At 38.0% G+C, this 14,672-nt stretch overlaps 1 protein-coding gene and 1 non-coding gene across 2 annotated transcripts in view; one reads left to right on the top strand and one right to left on the bottom strand.

Annotated features, from left to right (window-relative positions):
• Window positions 1-349: 349 nt before the first annotated feature.
• LOC137407339 (protein eyes shut homolog) overlaps window positions 350-14,672 on the top strand; it is a 34,391-nt gene continuing 20,068 nt past the window's right edge. Inside the window, 16 exon segments of the mRNA XM_068094001.1 lie at window positions 350-647; window positions 1,679-2,089; window positions 3,738-3,842; window positions 4,172-4,234; window positions 4,452-4,660; window positions 4,925-5,207; window positions 5,709-5,905; window positions 6,408-6,548; window positions 7,363-7,588; window positions 8,670-8,897; window positions 10,239-10,403; window positions 11,572-11,737; window positions 11,899-12,041; window positions 13,143-13,256; window positions 13,699-13,903; window positions 14,082-14,227. Coding sequence (XP_067950102.1) covers window positions 350-647; window positions 1,679-2,089; window positions 3,738-3,842; window positions 4,172-4,234; window positions 4,452-4,660; window positions 4,925-5,207; window positions 5,709-5,905; window positions 6,408-6,548; window positions 7,363-7,588; window positions 8,670-8,897; window positions 10,239-10,403; window positions 11,572-11,737; window positions 11,899-12,041; window positions 13,143-13,256; window positions 13,699-13,903; window positions 14,082-14,227 — 3,100 coding nt within the window.
• Window positions 13,459-13,531, bottom strand: Trnav-cac (transfer RNA valine (anticodon CAC)). The gene has a single exon. It is a non-coding gene; the product is annotated as a tRNA-Val (tRNA).

Here is a 14,672-nt window from a genome sequence, read left to right as displayed (position 1 = left end):
ACCTTTCTATCTGTAAGGAAGGTTTAAACATATTGAGATACGAGATGGACATTGTGAAATAATGTTTCAAGTGTTATGTCATTAGAAATTTTGATTTTATAGTCAGATTAAATTATTATTTAATTATTGTAGAATATGATAGGATTGATGAGTGACGTTAAAAAGTACAACACACGTGTAAACACAAACACATAAACTTCATTTCATAGAAGTGACCCGGGAAATGCTGGATATTTCTGCTAAAGATTTTAAAGAACGAATGTTACATGTGCTCTATTATAGACTATATTCACCTTAACTAACTACTATTTTAGATTGACCTGTCATAACTGTATGGTGTCGTACCACGATGTCACGCTGTGCTCTACAAGTATTTGTGACAGTTGTCATGGCTGTCCTCCGGCTACTAGACACAGTTACTTCCGTACCATGTGACCTGTATGACAAGACCATGGTATGGCGAGAAATGTCCACCTCAATTGAGGTCCCGTGGATGTTGGACAGTGTATGCGAAGACTCCAAAGAGTGTTATGGAACTGAAGGATATGCCGACCATGTCCAACTTTGTCCAGTTTTTGTTCAACTCGGAGACTCTGTAAATCTCACTCTGTCAGCTGATAGTCTGTATCAACTGCGACCAGCCATAGGTAATACTATTGATATGTGCTTGTATTTTGCTGATTTCTTAGTGTCGATGTCCAAGCAATGTTGTGCGCTTTATGTACATGACACACTCCTTTTATGTTAGGTTCTCAGCTATGTCCTTGACCATACCTGTATTTATTTACATAATTATGAGAAACTCGTGTAATCTCGACTACGAATTTCCTTTTTTACTTATTCTTAAAAGGAATAGTCATTGCTTGACTGATACTACTAGATAATACGCTCTGTCAGAGAAACCTGAACACCTGCTAATTTTATACTTAGGTTAAAAGTTATCTTCCCCTGTTCTTATAGCCAAATCTCTACTAAGACTATTACAGCATACAATACCTTGTTGATTTATGCAAAAACACGACAAACCCAAGCTAAGTGCACCTATTAAATTGGATCTCTTCAAGTTCCAATTTTCTCAGTTTAAAAGCGGTCATGTTTTAGCAAGTTTTAAGTATATAATGTATTGTAAATGTATTATTATTTTAACAAGTTGCCAAACAAAACGATGACAAAAGCTCTCTTGTGACTTGTGGTATAGCAACACAGGTGCATCCAGGCTTCGCTGTGATTGGTGAATATTTTAGCATGCGGTTGTTCGGGCGATGTCGTTCAGCATCCCTTACATATCATTGGTTAGGTTTGTCAATGATGAGCACATTTTTGCATTGTGAAAAGTAATACACCATAAGACATCCATTTTTATAATTCTGTTATAAAAGAAAATAGTCTTAGGAAATGCTTTTAAATCCCCATTTTCAGTGACCAATATTCAACCAGGAAAGGGGGTTTTTAAAAAATAGTCCTTTTTATCAAGTGTTGCAAAAACACAGGCTTACCTGATTGATTTGTACAGCCGGCAGCGTAGCGGTACAAATTGTCTCCTGCTGAATATGGCTGTCCTAAAACATCAGTCTTGTGTCACTCGCTATCAAAAATAGGTCCAACATGACTTCAACTGTGAAATTGCTGAAGCGGAGCCACTAATGTGTAGAATAAACATGTTCTGTTTTTGTTGCAGTTCTCCGTGCTCAGTGGGAGTCCTGCTTTGGCATACCTGCTGTCTCTGCCAGTGCTGAAAACGTGATGGTGCTAGATAATGTTCCTGCTGGCAGCACTTATGTAGTTCAAACATCAGACAATGACATTAATTTCTGTGAATTTGGCGTAAGGCTCAACTTAACTGTACTGCCACATGACTGCAGAAGTGCTGAGGCTGATAGCCTTTGCTCCTCGCATGGTACCTGCATGGTAGAGACATACAACCAATCTATGTACTCCTGTTACTGTGAGGAAGGCTATTATATGCGGCACTGCGAGGAGTATGATGCGTGCACAACCGCCGAGTGTAACCATGGTGGCACTTGTATAGACGTTGTGGCTGGCCTGGTGGAACAGAACTTTACTTGTGATTGTTTAGAGGGTTACGCAGGTATGATTAGTTACACAGCAACATTATGTTGCCGTCCCTATCTCTTAATACATTTAAACCTCAACACCTGAAGTTAATTTGTGTCCATATTTGATTTGTATGTTGAAATGCTCATATGCTGGAGCAAATATTCTTTAAAAAATGCATTATGTTTTTTTTATTTGTTCTATAATCTAAAGCTTGGAAAGCAATAATAAAAATTTCATAATAATTATGAAATAATTAATTTTAAATATTAAATATCATTAATTATTAAATTTCATTATAATAATTTCAAATAACTACATATAGCATTAAAGTAAATAATTTACATAGAATGATGTAAAAAATTAAATATAAAAAACTGAATTATATATAAAACTCAATTAATAAAGTATAATAAATTAAAAGAGATTATTGTTACATTATCTTAGAGACATGTAAACCCAAGCATGGTCTCAACGATGCATATGTGCTATAGGAAAGTGAGTGGTAGAAATACACAGTGTAACCTTCTCAAGCTTACGCTAGATGAAGTTTAAATTAACTTATTTTATACATTTATTTTATTTTAAATTTTTATTCGTTTTTAATTTTACTCACAAAAATTTAATGTTTTGAGAAATCTTTGACGCTGTATGTTGGAAATTAATTTTCATGTCAAAACAGGTATTTTCTCATATTTTATGTCAAAAACTTGTATGCAGAGGTGATCGATCATAAGTTGAAGTTTTACTGAAAAAGTTTTTTTTTCAAAATAGGGCAGTAAATTTCAGAGAGTGAAAGTAAAAAGTAAACGAAAATTTTTGATCCTTGATCAAAAGAGTGAGAAGTACGTTTAGGGAAGGAAAAGAACTTTCTTTAGCCTTTGAGTATGGTTGCTAGTCCGAATTCTCAGTGCCACATAGCTGTACTTTATACCTTCTAACACTTCCTAAGCTCTGTGTAATTTCCTTGTTAAAACATAAAATTTGCGTCATGCTAAGTACACACGTGTTGCCTTACATTTCCTAAGACATAGTGCATCCATATCTCAGCATTCTTATCTCAACAGTCATACGTCGCTATTCATATCTCAGAGCGGATGACTCATAGGCGTATAATCCGAGCTTATTGACTCACCCTCTTCATTCATGAGCTTTTGTTTTGTTCACTTAAAGTTAAAAACTGCCAGACAGTAAAGCACCCTCTCAGATAGCGCCATAACAACATACATCCTTTTCACCGCAGCGTCACTCTATTATGTATAACTTGAAAGTTCTTTTATATGGTGATTTCTGGAACACTATAAAGTTCTAAATGGTCTTCAGAAAGTTCTGCACCCTGTGTAGACATGAAGAATATGTTAGCCTGATTGGTAATGGATGCTGCCACCCTCCGTAGAGTCTTTAGTCTTGTAGCCTTATGGTTTATTATAAAGCACTGCTGACAAAGAATGGGGAGGCTTACCTGCAAGACTAACTAGAGAATGAAGTGGCCATCTGCAGGAGCAAGCAGCAGCTCTTCTTACAGCTGCATATATTATTATTAAGATATGGCCTTGTACATGTACATGCGGGCCCTACATGTACATGTAGGGCCTGCATGTACATGTAGGGCCTGCATGTACATGTGACATATCACACCATTTATGCTGTTTATAACCAATTAGCCATCTGACTGCTTGCAGGTGCCGACTGTTCAATTATTACTGCCCCATGTGAAAACACGAACTGCGGGAATGGCAGCTGTGTTGGCATCACCTTTCTACAGTATGAATGCCAATGTCTGTCAGGTAATCTCTCCTCTTTTCACTAATTCAATTGTTGTCCAGCTGGTTTAGATACAATAGCTGTTAGTATAGAGGCTAAACATAGCGGCATCACTGAATAGAACTTTGTGTTTGAGGAACTGATAACCGTTGAATGATGAGTCTTTAAAAGGTGTAATCAGCAGTGGTTATTTTATGTACATATTTATTTGTATTTATATAGTATTAAAGACTAGCTTTGGCACTAATAATCATTCTTGTTTCTGTGATTTGCCATTGCTTGTAAGATTTTGCAAAACTTTCGCTTGAGAGAATTTAAACACTAATTGTTGGTTGTTCTTTTATCATTTTAGGGTTTGAAGGAGACCACTGTGATAGGAACATAGACGACTGCATAGGCAACCCGTGCATGCACGGTAGTTGCATTGACATGACTAATGCATATCGATGTCTATGCGACAATGGTAAATAGTCATGAGCAAATAGCGGAGGGACAAATTTAGTTCCTCGTGTAGACTGTAGACTAGCAACTGCGCTCTTTTCTTTTATGCAATATTCATTACTTTTCAACATAAAGCAGAATGCTATTGTATCACATCACGTTTTGCTAATGATGACGAGGTTCTTCTGTAGGATACGAGGGAGATAACTGCAGCGTAAATCATGATGACTGTGATCCACCTCGGTGTCTGAACAATGGCACTTGTGTGGATGGTATTGCCGAGTACACCTGCTTATGCGTGCCTGGCTATGAGGGTATCAATTGCTCTCTCGAAATTGATGAGTGCTCAACTTCTCCGTGTTTTCATGGCGACTGTATCGACCAGTTTAATGCATTTGAGGTAGGTAGTTTCTGTCGTAATTGCTATCATCTGATACAGCTGTTATACCAGGGAAATATATTTGAAAATCCTTAACTTGTTTATTAAGATTAGATTTAATTCAACAGCAGTAAAGCATTGCATATTATGACATAGTTTAATAGACAGGATAAAACTGTGTGTGTACGCGCGTGCATTGAAGGAATTAGGAGCTGCTTCACATTAGTGAGACAACTCCCAATTACCATGTAATGATAAAATTGATCGATATGTGTTTTCATTTTGTTGCTCTAGTGTGAGTGTCCTGATGATGGGAGATTCTACAGTAAGTCAACTTGCGAGCTGCTTAACCCTTGCACCTACAACACCTGCAGTGGCCAGTCTACCTGCGTCCCATCTTCTAACTGGACAGCCAACTACACGTACAGCTGTAACTGTTCAGTGGGATATGCAGGTAGCAACTGCTCTATAGACATAGATGAGTGTGCCGGAGTTGTCTGCCATAACCATGGGAACTGCACAGATGGCCCTGGAAGGTTCGACTGTCTCTGCATAGAGGGATATGGAGGTAAATCCTATTAGAATCTTATTGGGATAGCTTTTGGCTGGTCTGGTCTCTAGGGCCTATATAGATATTATATCAAATGTGATAAAAAATATGTGTTTAACAAAGACATGGGATAACGAAAATGATTTTCCTTTAGTTGTTGACATACATGTTGCTCTGCTTAATCTCAATTCTTTAAGGTGTACTATGGCCATCCTATAGGATTAAATTCACAGTCGTATAGAACATATAGGCTGCTCTGCACTTGTTGTCTGAACTGCAACACAAATAGCCCCAGTATAACAAATTATTTCAAAATCTTTAAAGCTGTTTGATACCCGTAATGCAGTTTCTAGTTAATTGCTTATGAGCTCTGCAGAGGATGCGTTAAATTAATAATTTGTGAAGTTTTCTTTTCTCAGATGTCCAACTGTTTTGTGCCACCTTACAATTGTCATGGTCTAACATGCCTTTGTTTATCTTTGCTATGAAGCTAGTGACAGCCCCAGCTGTTTTTTACAGGCACATACTGTGAAGAAGAGATAGATGAGTGCGGCAGCGATCCCTGTTTTGGTGATGCCATATGTAAGGACTACTTGAATTTTTTTGTCTGTGAGTGTCCCCTCGGCATGACGGGAGAGACCTGTGCGGAGGAAGCCACCTGTGCTGATAATCCGTGTCAGAATGGAGCCGAGTGCAATAGTACACAGTTTAATGAGGTTAGTTCTTATTTTATTGACTAGGCAACAGACAGGTATAGTTTGAGATTATTCAACTTCCAATAGTTCTGACAGGTTATAACTAGTGCCTGAACCAGGTACGCAATGCAACACAGTTTGTATTTGGTGAAATTAATCTTCTTGGTCAACTCATTGAGAAACTCATCAGGAAGACACATGTGGCTAAGTTTAGCCTGTGGCCTTATGCAAGTGTAGCAAAAACAAGCAATAGAGAGCTGGGTAACAAAAATTATGGGATACAATCTTTGATATGCAATCTTTTTGCATATCAAAGACTGCATCCCATAATTTCTGATCACATACCAGATTAGAGTGTGTTAGTTTGCATTCCATCAACTCTGACTAAAATGTTTAGAAACTTTTAAATGCATGCATGTACGACTTGCATGAACTACTGCATGCATAGTAGTGCATGAATGTACCAATAAGTTTTACAGGTAGAAAATGGATTGGCTTAGCAATTGTGTACTGTTGCTTGCAGACTGTCTGCCACTGTGTAGATGGGTACACGGGCAGGTATTGTGAACAAGAGATAGATGAGTGTAGTTCTTTTCCCTGCATCAACGGCGTCTGTAGGGACTCCCTCAACATGTACTCCTGTTTCTGCTTCAATGGCTGGAAAGTGAGTAAATCATTTGTATGACCCTAAAGTGATATTTGATTGAGCGATTGGTATATGAGTGATGCGTTTAGATTAAATAATAGAGTTTGTAATTTGCTGTCATTCAGAATTGGGAGAATTGTTAGAGTGCTGTTGGTAAAATCATCAAACCTGACCAGTTGCAATTGATGTTTAGGTAGTAGCTACTAGCTGGCTTTCAAACGCTTACATCATCTAAGAAGTCTATCATAATTCTGTTTTATAATAATCTATATATGTAAATCTGAAAGTCTGTCTGTCTGTCTGTGCAGCTATAGCTATTAAAATCTAGAAATGAAAGATCCGTTTCATGCTGAATTTGATCTCGGAACCTCTCGTTCGCCAGGCGATACTCTAACCAATCAAGCTACACGAGATGCAATAGATTCATTAGATGATATGAGTCATTTAGTTGGTTAAAATACACATAGCACTCTGCATTACGCAACACCACTAAAGCTTGCTCTCACGGCTCTTATTAGTAAGTTTAGCAATCTGAATACTAGCTTGCTCAAATTAGCCATTGGCAATGTGGTAGGCAGATGGCAAGTGGCAGACAACTACATTACCTGCCACTGTTTATAAGCTGTTTTAATACCCGTGCAATGCCGAGCATTTGGCTAGTCTATCAATATTCTATCTAATTCAAAAGTTTATCTTTATTTCATAACCATATAAATGATTTGTTTGTTTCATAATTGTCCATATTTCTCAACAGTTTAACTTTTTACTCATTGGTACAAATATATGATAAAGTAAACCATGTGATATTATGATATGGTCTGGTTTGGCTCAGGGACGAAACTGTGACATCAACCATGATGACTGCGCAGCGGAACCTTGCCGCAACAATGCAACCTGCATAGATGGAGTGTCAGATTTCAGTTGCCGCTGCCAGCTTGGCTTCAACGGAGCCTTCTGCGAGGTCAACATAGATGACTGTGCCAATGTATCCTGTAGTCAGGGGAACTGCGTTGATGGTGTAAATTCTTTCTTCTGTAGCTGTGACCCTGGATATACAGGTAAGCTAGCACTACGCTTTGTAGTAGCAAATGATGTGAACATGAAGCTCTTTTTGGCCACTGTTATCCAGGTCACACAGGGTACTGTTAGGGTGGAAAGTACTATTTTATCTGTAGCTATAGTCATGACCACTTATGCGGGTAAGTATGCTTTTCTTGCAGCTCTGACTTTGGATGCACAAGGTAGGTCTGCGCTTTTTCTTTGAAATTGTCAATCTAGGTGCTAGACACACAGAAAACTTACTACATTTTGTTTTACTGTAATCCTGAAGATGAGCACACAGGTATGTAAATACTCTTTTTTTCTCAGAGTTTATATGTATGGATAGCGCTATTGATGTCAGTGCTCTTTTTTTACATCGGTTATAGATAAAATGATGCGACTGCCTTATCGAGCTTAGTTAAATGAGTTAGATGAGCAGTTATTACCTCTGGTGCTCTCTAATTGGCACATAACATAAAACCTCTAATTGAACACCACCTGTATTTGACCGCCACTATAGGAGAGTAGTTGAAAAATAGAGCGCCATGGCATTCAAACAGAGGTTTTGCAGTATTTACAATAATTGTTTTACACATACTTGTTTGTATACTGACCTACAGTTTTGGTTACAACCTTTTGTATTAACCTCATTTTTTGTTTGCTCATTCTAAAATACCTCTACAGCCTTTTACATTCATTACTATTGATCTAGTTTAGCAGAGGAGAAGGAGGAGACAGGCTGAATTTGTTAGAAGTAGTTACTAGAATGGAACTTTAGTTTGTCTTTCGGCTTGCTTCAACTCATGAGCCGTAAAGACACAGATTATAATAAGTTTCTTAGCTTTTACAAACATTGAAGAAAAAAATTAGACTGGGTAAAACAGATTTTTAGTTAAACGAGTACGTTAAATATCCTAGATTCAAGGTCTGGGCAAGTCATGCTACATGAATACCAGTGTTCTCCCACAATAATAAATTAAACTTGAATGTATCAAAAGACTACTAGCGGTATGTTGATTCAAGGGTCGCTGATAATTGGCATCTCATTGCTGGAAGGTTCGTATATCAAATCGGATGTTCTGAGTATTTGTTTTCCAGGAACATTCTGTGAGCAGGAGATAGATGAATGTGCAACCCAGCCATGTATGAACGATGGAGTTTGCACAGACATCATCAATGGGTTTGAGTGCGAATGCGCATTCCCTTACTCTGGCCTAACCTGTAACCTGCTGCCCTGTGACAACTTCCCTTGTCTCAACCAAGGCACTTGCTCCAACATTTTCACCCCGCCAGGCTACCTTTGCAACTGCGCCAGTGGCTATGCAGGTATGATCATACATTGCTCTTAGTTATGGTTCTATGTGGTCAAAGATGTGGGGTTGTTTGAGAGTGCGAAATGAGAAGGGTACAGGAAACACAGAAATTCACAGTTGTTAGATAGGGTGAGCAATCTCTTGAAGATCAAGTATAATGTCTGCTTAGCTCACTGTAAGCAGAGGCTGTGTGCATGTTAGTTAAGAGCCATTGTTGTACAAACAATGACTCTGTGATATTGACTGGACATTACAGAGTCCAGTGGCAAGGTAACCTTGATGACTGGAGACTTGCCCGAGAGCACTTTAAGGTTGCTGGTACATGTCATTCCAGTCACCACCGGTGGCTGGAATTTTTTGGGGGAAGTGAACCCCAAAATGTTGTTGGCAGGTCAGGCATTTTAGACCACAAGGCCACGGCCTCTCTCAGATCATGAACTATCAAATAATAGGCACATGTCAGAAACTAATAGGGCAGCATCGCTGACATCAACCGACATTTGAAAAATTAGTTGCGTAAGATATAAAATATATTTATAAACAATTCATTTGACTGTTACTGCATTGTTTGTTGGCTGTGCACTCGGACCATAAAGTACGTCTTCGATAGTTTTTCATGTGTTCAGTCAGAATATCAGTCAAAAAGACTCACGATGTTTATTCTTTTAACTTGTCATTGGAGTAGCCTTTTTATAAAATTTATTGATTAATAATTCATTAAAATAATAAAGAATTTTACAAACTCATGTCAATAATAAAAATAAACTTAAAGGACTATCTGTTATGTTAGATAAATTTATAACTAAGTTTGTCTCCTTTTTAGTTTCATAATGCTCTCCAGGTCAGAGCTTTTCTATAGTGTGCTATTTCAGGGCTGTAGGTTAATTACTGCTAAATTTATAAGCGTGTAAAAGTGACATCAAAACCTCAGATGGTGCAGGTCATGACTGATGACATCAGAGGCAAGTGTCTAATTGGTTGTGCCTCTCACTTGACTGTATCTGAGCTGATCTCATTCTTCTTCATAGTTGCTGTGACCTCTAGAGTGACATCCTAGGGTCACATTCTAGAGTGACATCTAGAGTGCTAAATCCTGCTAGGGTTGGCTGTAGGTTAACTCAATAATACAATCTCCTAGCATGGTCGATATATGCAGTCAGATTTATCTGTATTTGTAGTGGACAACTCCAAATGTTTGAGGCTTTTGCTTTTTTTGTTAAACTTTCAAATTTTAGAAACATCAAATGTATCTATATGAGGATCTATTGGGACTACATAGATGTACTGAATGCTCTATGCTTTCAACGTGCCCAACATGGTGATTTTTATGATGGACTTAGGTGCTTTCTTGCAGGCAGTACCTGTGATGACAACATTGATGACTGTCAGAGGACAACAGATGGAGTCATTCCTTGCAATAACCGAGGAGCATGTGTAGATGGAGTTAATGCGTATGTCTGTTTATGCCAACCTGGCTGGGTTGGGTCTGACTGCCTCTACCCTGTCAATGACTGTCTTGGTATGTGTTAGCTTATCTCAGCTGGTTTATTCTAGTCTCAGCTGGTATATTCTAGTGGCAACTGGTGTCAGTTGGCTTGTTGCAGCTGTCACTTGATCAAAGTTGATTTTGTCATTTTGCGTCGATTTGTTGAAGTGGAACTGACAACATTACAAATTTTCAATTATTATTTAACAATACAATCGTGGTTTCTCATTTATTAACAATTGAATTGATTTTAGCAAAATGGCAAATCAATTTTAGAAATAAAAAAATTCAGGCAATCACTCAATACTGATGCAACTATAATTTTTTGGAAACACATAGGTATCTGATGCAGACGAAGAGTTTTCATTATGTCTGACTAATCAGTGTGCTATTAATGGGTAGTCGCCAATTTTGATTATCGTCTGGTGACATTTTCTTTGCTCATAAAGCATAAGCAAGGTCATTAAGCAAGGTCAAAGCATATGGCTCAAGTCCATAAAGCTTATGTCATAAATATGTCTTGTGATAGTCTCTGAGTCATGACTATAGTATTACACCAATCTTCTCAGTTGTGCTATTAATAATTTTCTCATTTATACAATTTGAAAATTTGAGAATTGGGTAATACTAAACAGCTAATCTCAAAAGTTAATTTTTTAAAATCTAACACTGTATGAGCTAATGTTATGAATAAATTTTGAAATCATACAATTTTTAGATGCCTTGAAAAGCCAAACCATTTTAATATAATTATACTTTTAGCTAATATTTATGCTGATTTTCAGGAATTTAAATGTTGTTAAAGCATATTATTCAGACCAAAATACTATTAAAACATCAACTTGTAATGTTACGGAATACTGATAATGTATTTAGTTTGTGCGCTGTCAGTTCTCTTCTAGAAGAAAAGCTCTGTCAGTACATATTCAGTCAGGCTTCTACCGTCATCACCTCTACGACTTCATTGCTTCAGCAATGAAAAAAGTTATATGAACAAATGCGAATATCATTGCTACCTTCTCTATGCTGTGCATTCTAATGAGCCTGCTAATCGATTGGTCTACCCTGCACCTTCTTTTTTAATATGTAAAACTTAACACATTTCGGTACATGTTAACTGGTCACCAAGATTTGCAGGATGTGTTAGTGAGCCGCTGTTATAATCTTGTTTACTAACGAGTACCACATTTCTTGTTTACAGAAAATGACTGCCGACATAACTCCACCTGTATTGATGAGGTTTTTGGATACCGATGTGGATGCACTGCAGGCTGGGAAGGCACTCTTTGTGATGTAGAGACCAATGAATGCACTGAGAGTTCCTGTGAGAATGGTGCTACTTGCATTGATCTCTTCAATAGCTTCAGGTGTTTATGACTTATGTACATCGATAATACTTGATATACTAATAAACTCGCAGCAGAAACATTCTTAGGCATGACCGATTGACCCCTCTTAGCAAGAGAGAGCAACTCATCTTTTCCTTTGCTTAGCAAATGCTGACATTGCTATCTCTGTATTTATTTAGATGCGAGTGTGCAGAGGGCTGGTACGGTGATACCTGCGCCTTGGAGGTCAATGAATGTGAAAGTGAGACCAATTGTCTCAATAATGCAACTTGCATAGATCTGACCAACGATTTTGCTTGTATTTGTCTTCCCTTCTATACAGGTGAGGTTGAGAGTTGTCTGCTCATTATTATTCTTTACATTCTTTATTCACATTTCATCATTATTATTCTGACAGTCAGTTTATTTAAGACCTCTGACAGGTTGACATTCGTTCATGTAACATTTACAGAACATATATTGCTATGAAGGCCATGAAGTGATTGATCAATTCCATTAATTTGACAAAAATAATATGTACCCATTCATCATGCCTCAGTTAGCAAGGATTCGCAGTTGGCAGTGTTTCAGTATTGTGGAGCCTTAATGATTTACCATCTGTTAGTTCTATTTGACACACTGTAATATATCTGAATAGGGTTGGGCAGTTGTGACGTTTTAGTTGTGACATCTTAGCAGTCACATATCAGCTGCGACATATTAGCTGAGCCATATCAGCTGCGACATATTAGCTGCGACATATTAGCTGGGACATATTAGCTGTGACATATTAGCTGCGACATATTAGCTGCGACATATTAGCTGTGGCTTACTAGCTGCAACATATTAGCTGCGACATATTAGCTGTGACTTACTAGCTGCAACATATTATCTGCGAAATATTAGCTGCGACATAATAGCTGCGACATATTAGCTGCGACATATTAGCTGCGACACATTGGCTGCGACATATTAGCTGCGACATATTAGCTGCGACATATTAGCTGCGACACATTGGCTGCGACATATTGGCTGCGACATATTGGCTGCGACATATTAGCACCTATATTCTCAATCATAATATGATTATAATAAAGCCAATGAAATAATGAAACATGGCAGCTTGTATGTGTATTTTGTTCATCATCAGTTTGAGATTGAAATATTTCTCGACAGCACGCAAATGTTTTTGCAAACAAAATGGAAATCATTTGTATGATGTTTAATACAAAAATTAACATGCTGTAAAAAATCAAAGTTTTGCAGAGAAATTGTCCACAAATTTAAAAAGCTTGTGGAAAAAAATCAACTCTGTGGATGACTTCTTTGCAGAAAGCAGCTCTGGCTGTGAAAGTTTCCATTACAAATCATATTTACAAGTGCAAACATGACATCTCTACAAACGTCTCCTTCAATGTCTGTATGATAAGACGCTGTATTGTAGGAAGCTTGTGTGAAACATTCTATCGTCCCTGCTCAGCAGAGTATAATGAGTGTCTTCATAACTCCACTTGTACGGAATTCACCAACGGAACCTTCCATTGTGGTTGTATGCCAGGTACAGTGCAACTATTCAGCCTAGACAAACATTCTGACTAGGTAGTCAGAAAGAGGTTTGCCAATTTTAACTTGGTGAAAACACTTTTCTTAAACAGTGTGTATCAGGATGTTGTAAAAGCTAACGAAACCCTAAAACAACATCATCAATGTTTTAATATGTCACGTGTGTAACCTATAAATGCGATCAAATTAAAAAGTTATGGTTTCGCTGGGGGTCGAACCCAGGACCTTCCGCGTGTGAAGCGGACGTGATAACCACTACACTACGAAACCCGCTTGAAAGTTGAAGTGTTTAACGCATTACTTGTACAATGCATTGACCGCTTATCTATTACGCTGCGTTGATATTAAGCCGCTAGTTTTTGATTGAGCTTTGCACTTTCTTTTATGGGAATCGCCCTGTATTGGTTAATGAACCACGGGCGGTGTGTTGCTTGCAGGGTTTGATGGCCGGCTGTGTGAAATAAATATCAATGAATGCTCTGACACGCCATGCAAGAATGGAGGCTCGTGCGAAGATATGATCAACAGCTACAGGTGCCAATGTATGGCAGGTTATACAGGTGTCCAATGTTTGACCGAAATTGATGAATGTCAGCCGAATCCATGCGTCAACAATGGCACATGTCAGGACCTGGTCAACGAGTGAGTGAAGAGTTATATAATTTATGACATACCAAAATATCGTTTTATAGACACGGTGAAGGGTTTTTAAATTATGGATTGATTGAAGCCTAAGTACCTTCACCAAAAATTGAAAGCTAGTTTCTCTCAAACTTGAGGGAAGCATGAGTTTACACAAGGCTATTTCGATGGTACGCAGGTTCAAATGCACCTGTATTACTGGATATATTGGAGCTACCTGTAGCCAAGACTATGATGAATGTACTAATCCACGCTGCCTCAACGGAGGGAGCTGCATCAACACTATAGGGAGCTACAAGTGCGTCTGCTCTCCTGGTTTTGAAGGTCAGCATTGCTCTGGCTCTCTTGCTATTTCCCCCTTCTTCACCTTTTTTTGTAAATGAAATATATAATATAGATGTAATCCTACAACCTCGCATGACATCTGAGTGTATGCTTGCAACAGGAGGCAATATAGCAAACTAGATCTGCAGTGCCATACATTACCAATTACATACTTGAAAATTCTTTTTTCTTCTATTTCACCCATAATTTAAACCGAGGTGTTAACTCTTTGGACCTTATCATTTGTATCATAGCCATATTTCATGGCTGTTCGCTGTTCGCCGAACCTACTTGAATGAGTTTCAAATGAAATTAACAGGCCAAGCTCTAAGTAAGTGACTCATGATTAGGCCTCCATTGCTTATATACTCTGGTATACAGTTACAATAGTCATATACTCTGATATACAGTTACTATAGTCATATACTCTGATATACAGTCACTT

This window comes from Watersipora subatra, chromosome 1 (assembly GCF_963576615.1).
Source record: "Watersipora subatra chromosome 1, tzWatSuba1.1, whole genome shotgun sequence".
Taxonomy (NCBI): Eukaryota; Metazoa; Bryozoa; class Gymnolaemata; order Cheilostomatida; family Watersiporidae; genus Watersipora; species Watersipora subatra.
The sequence above is the reverse complement of the archived record's forward strand: the minus strand, read 5'-3'. Positions and strand labels throughout refer to the sequence as shown.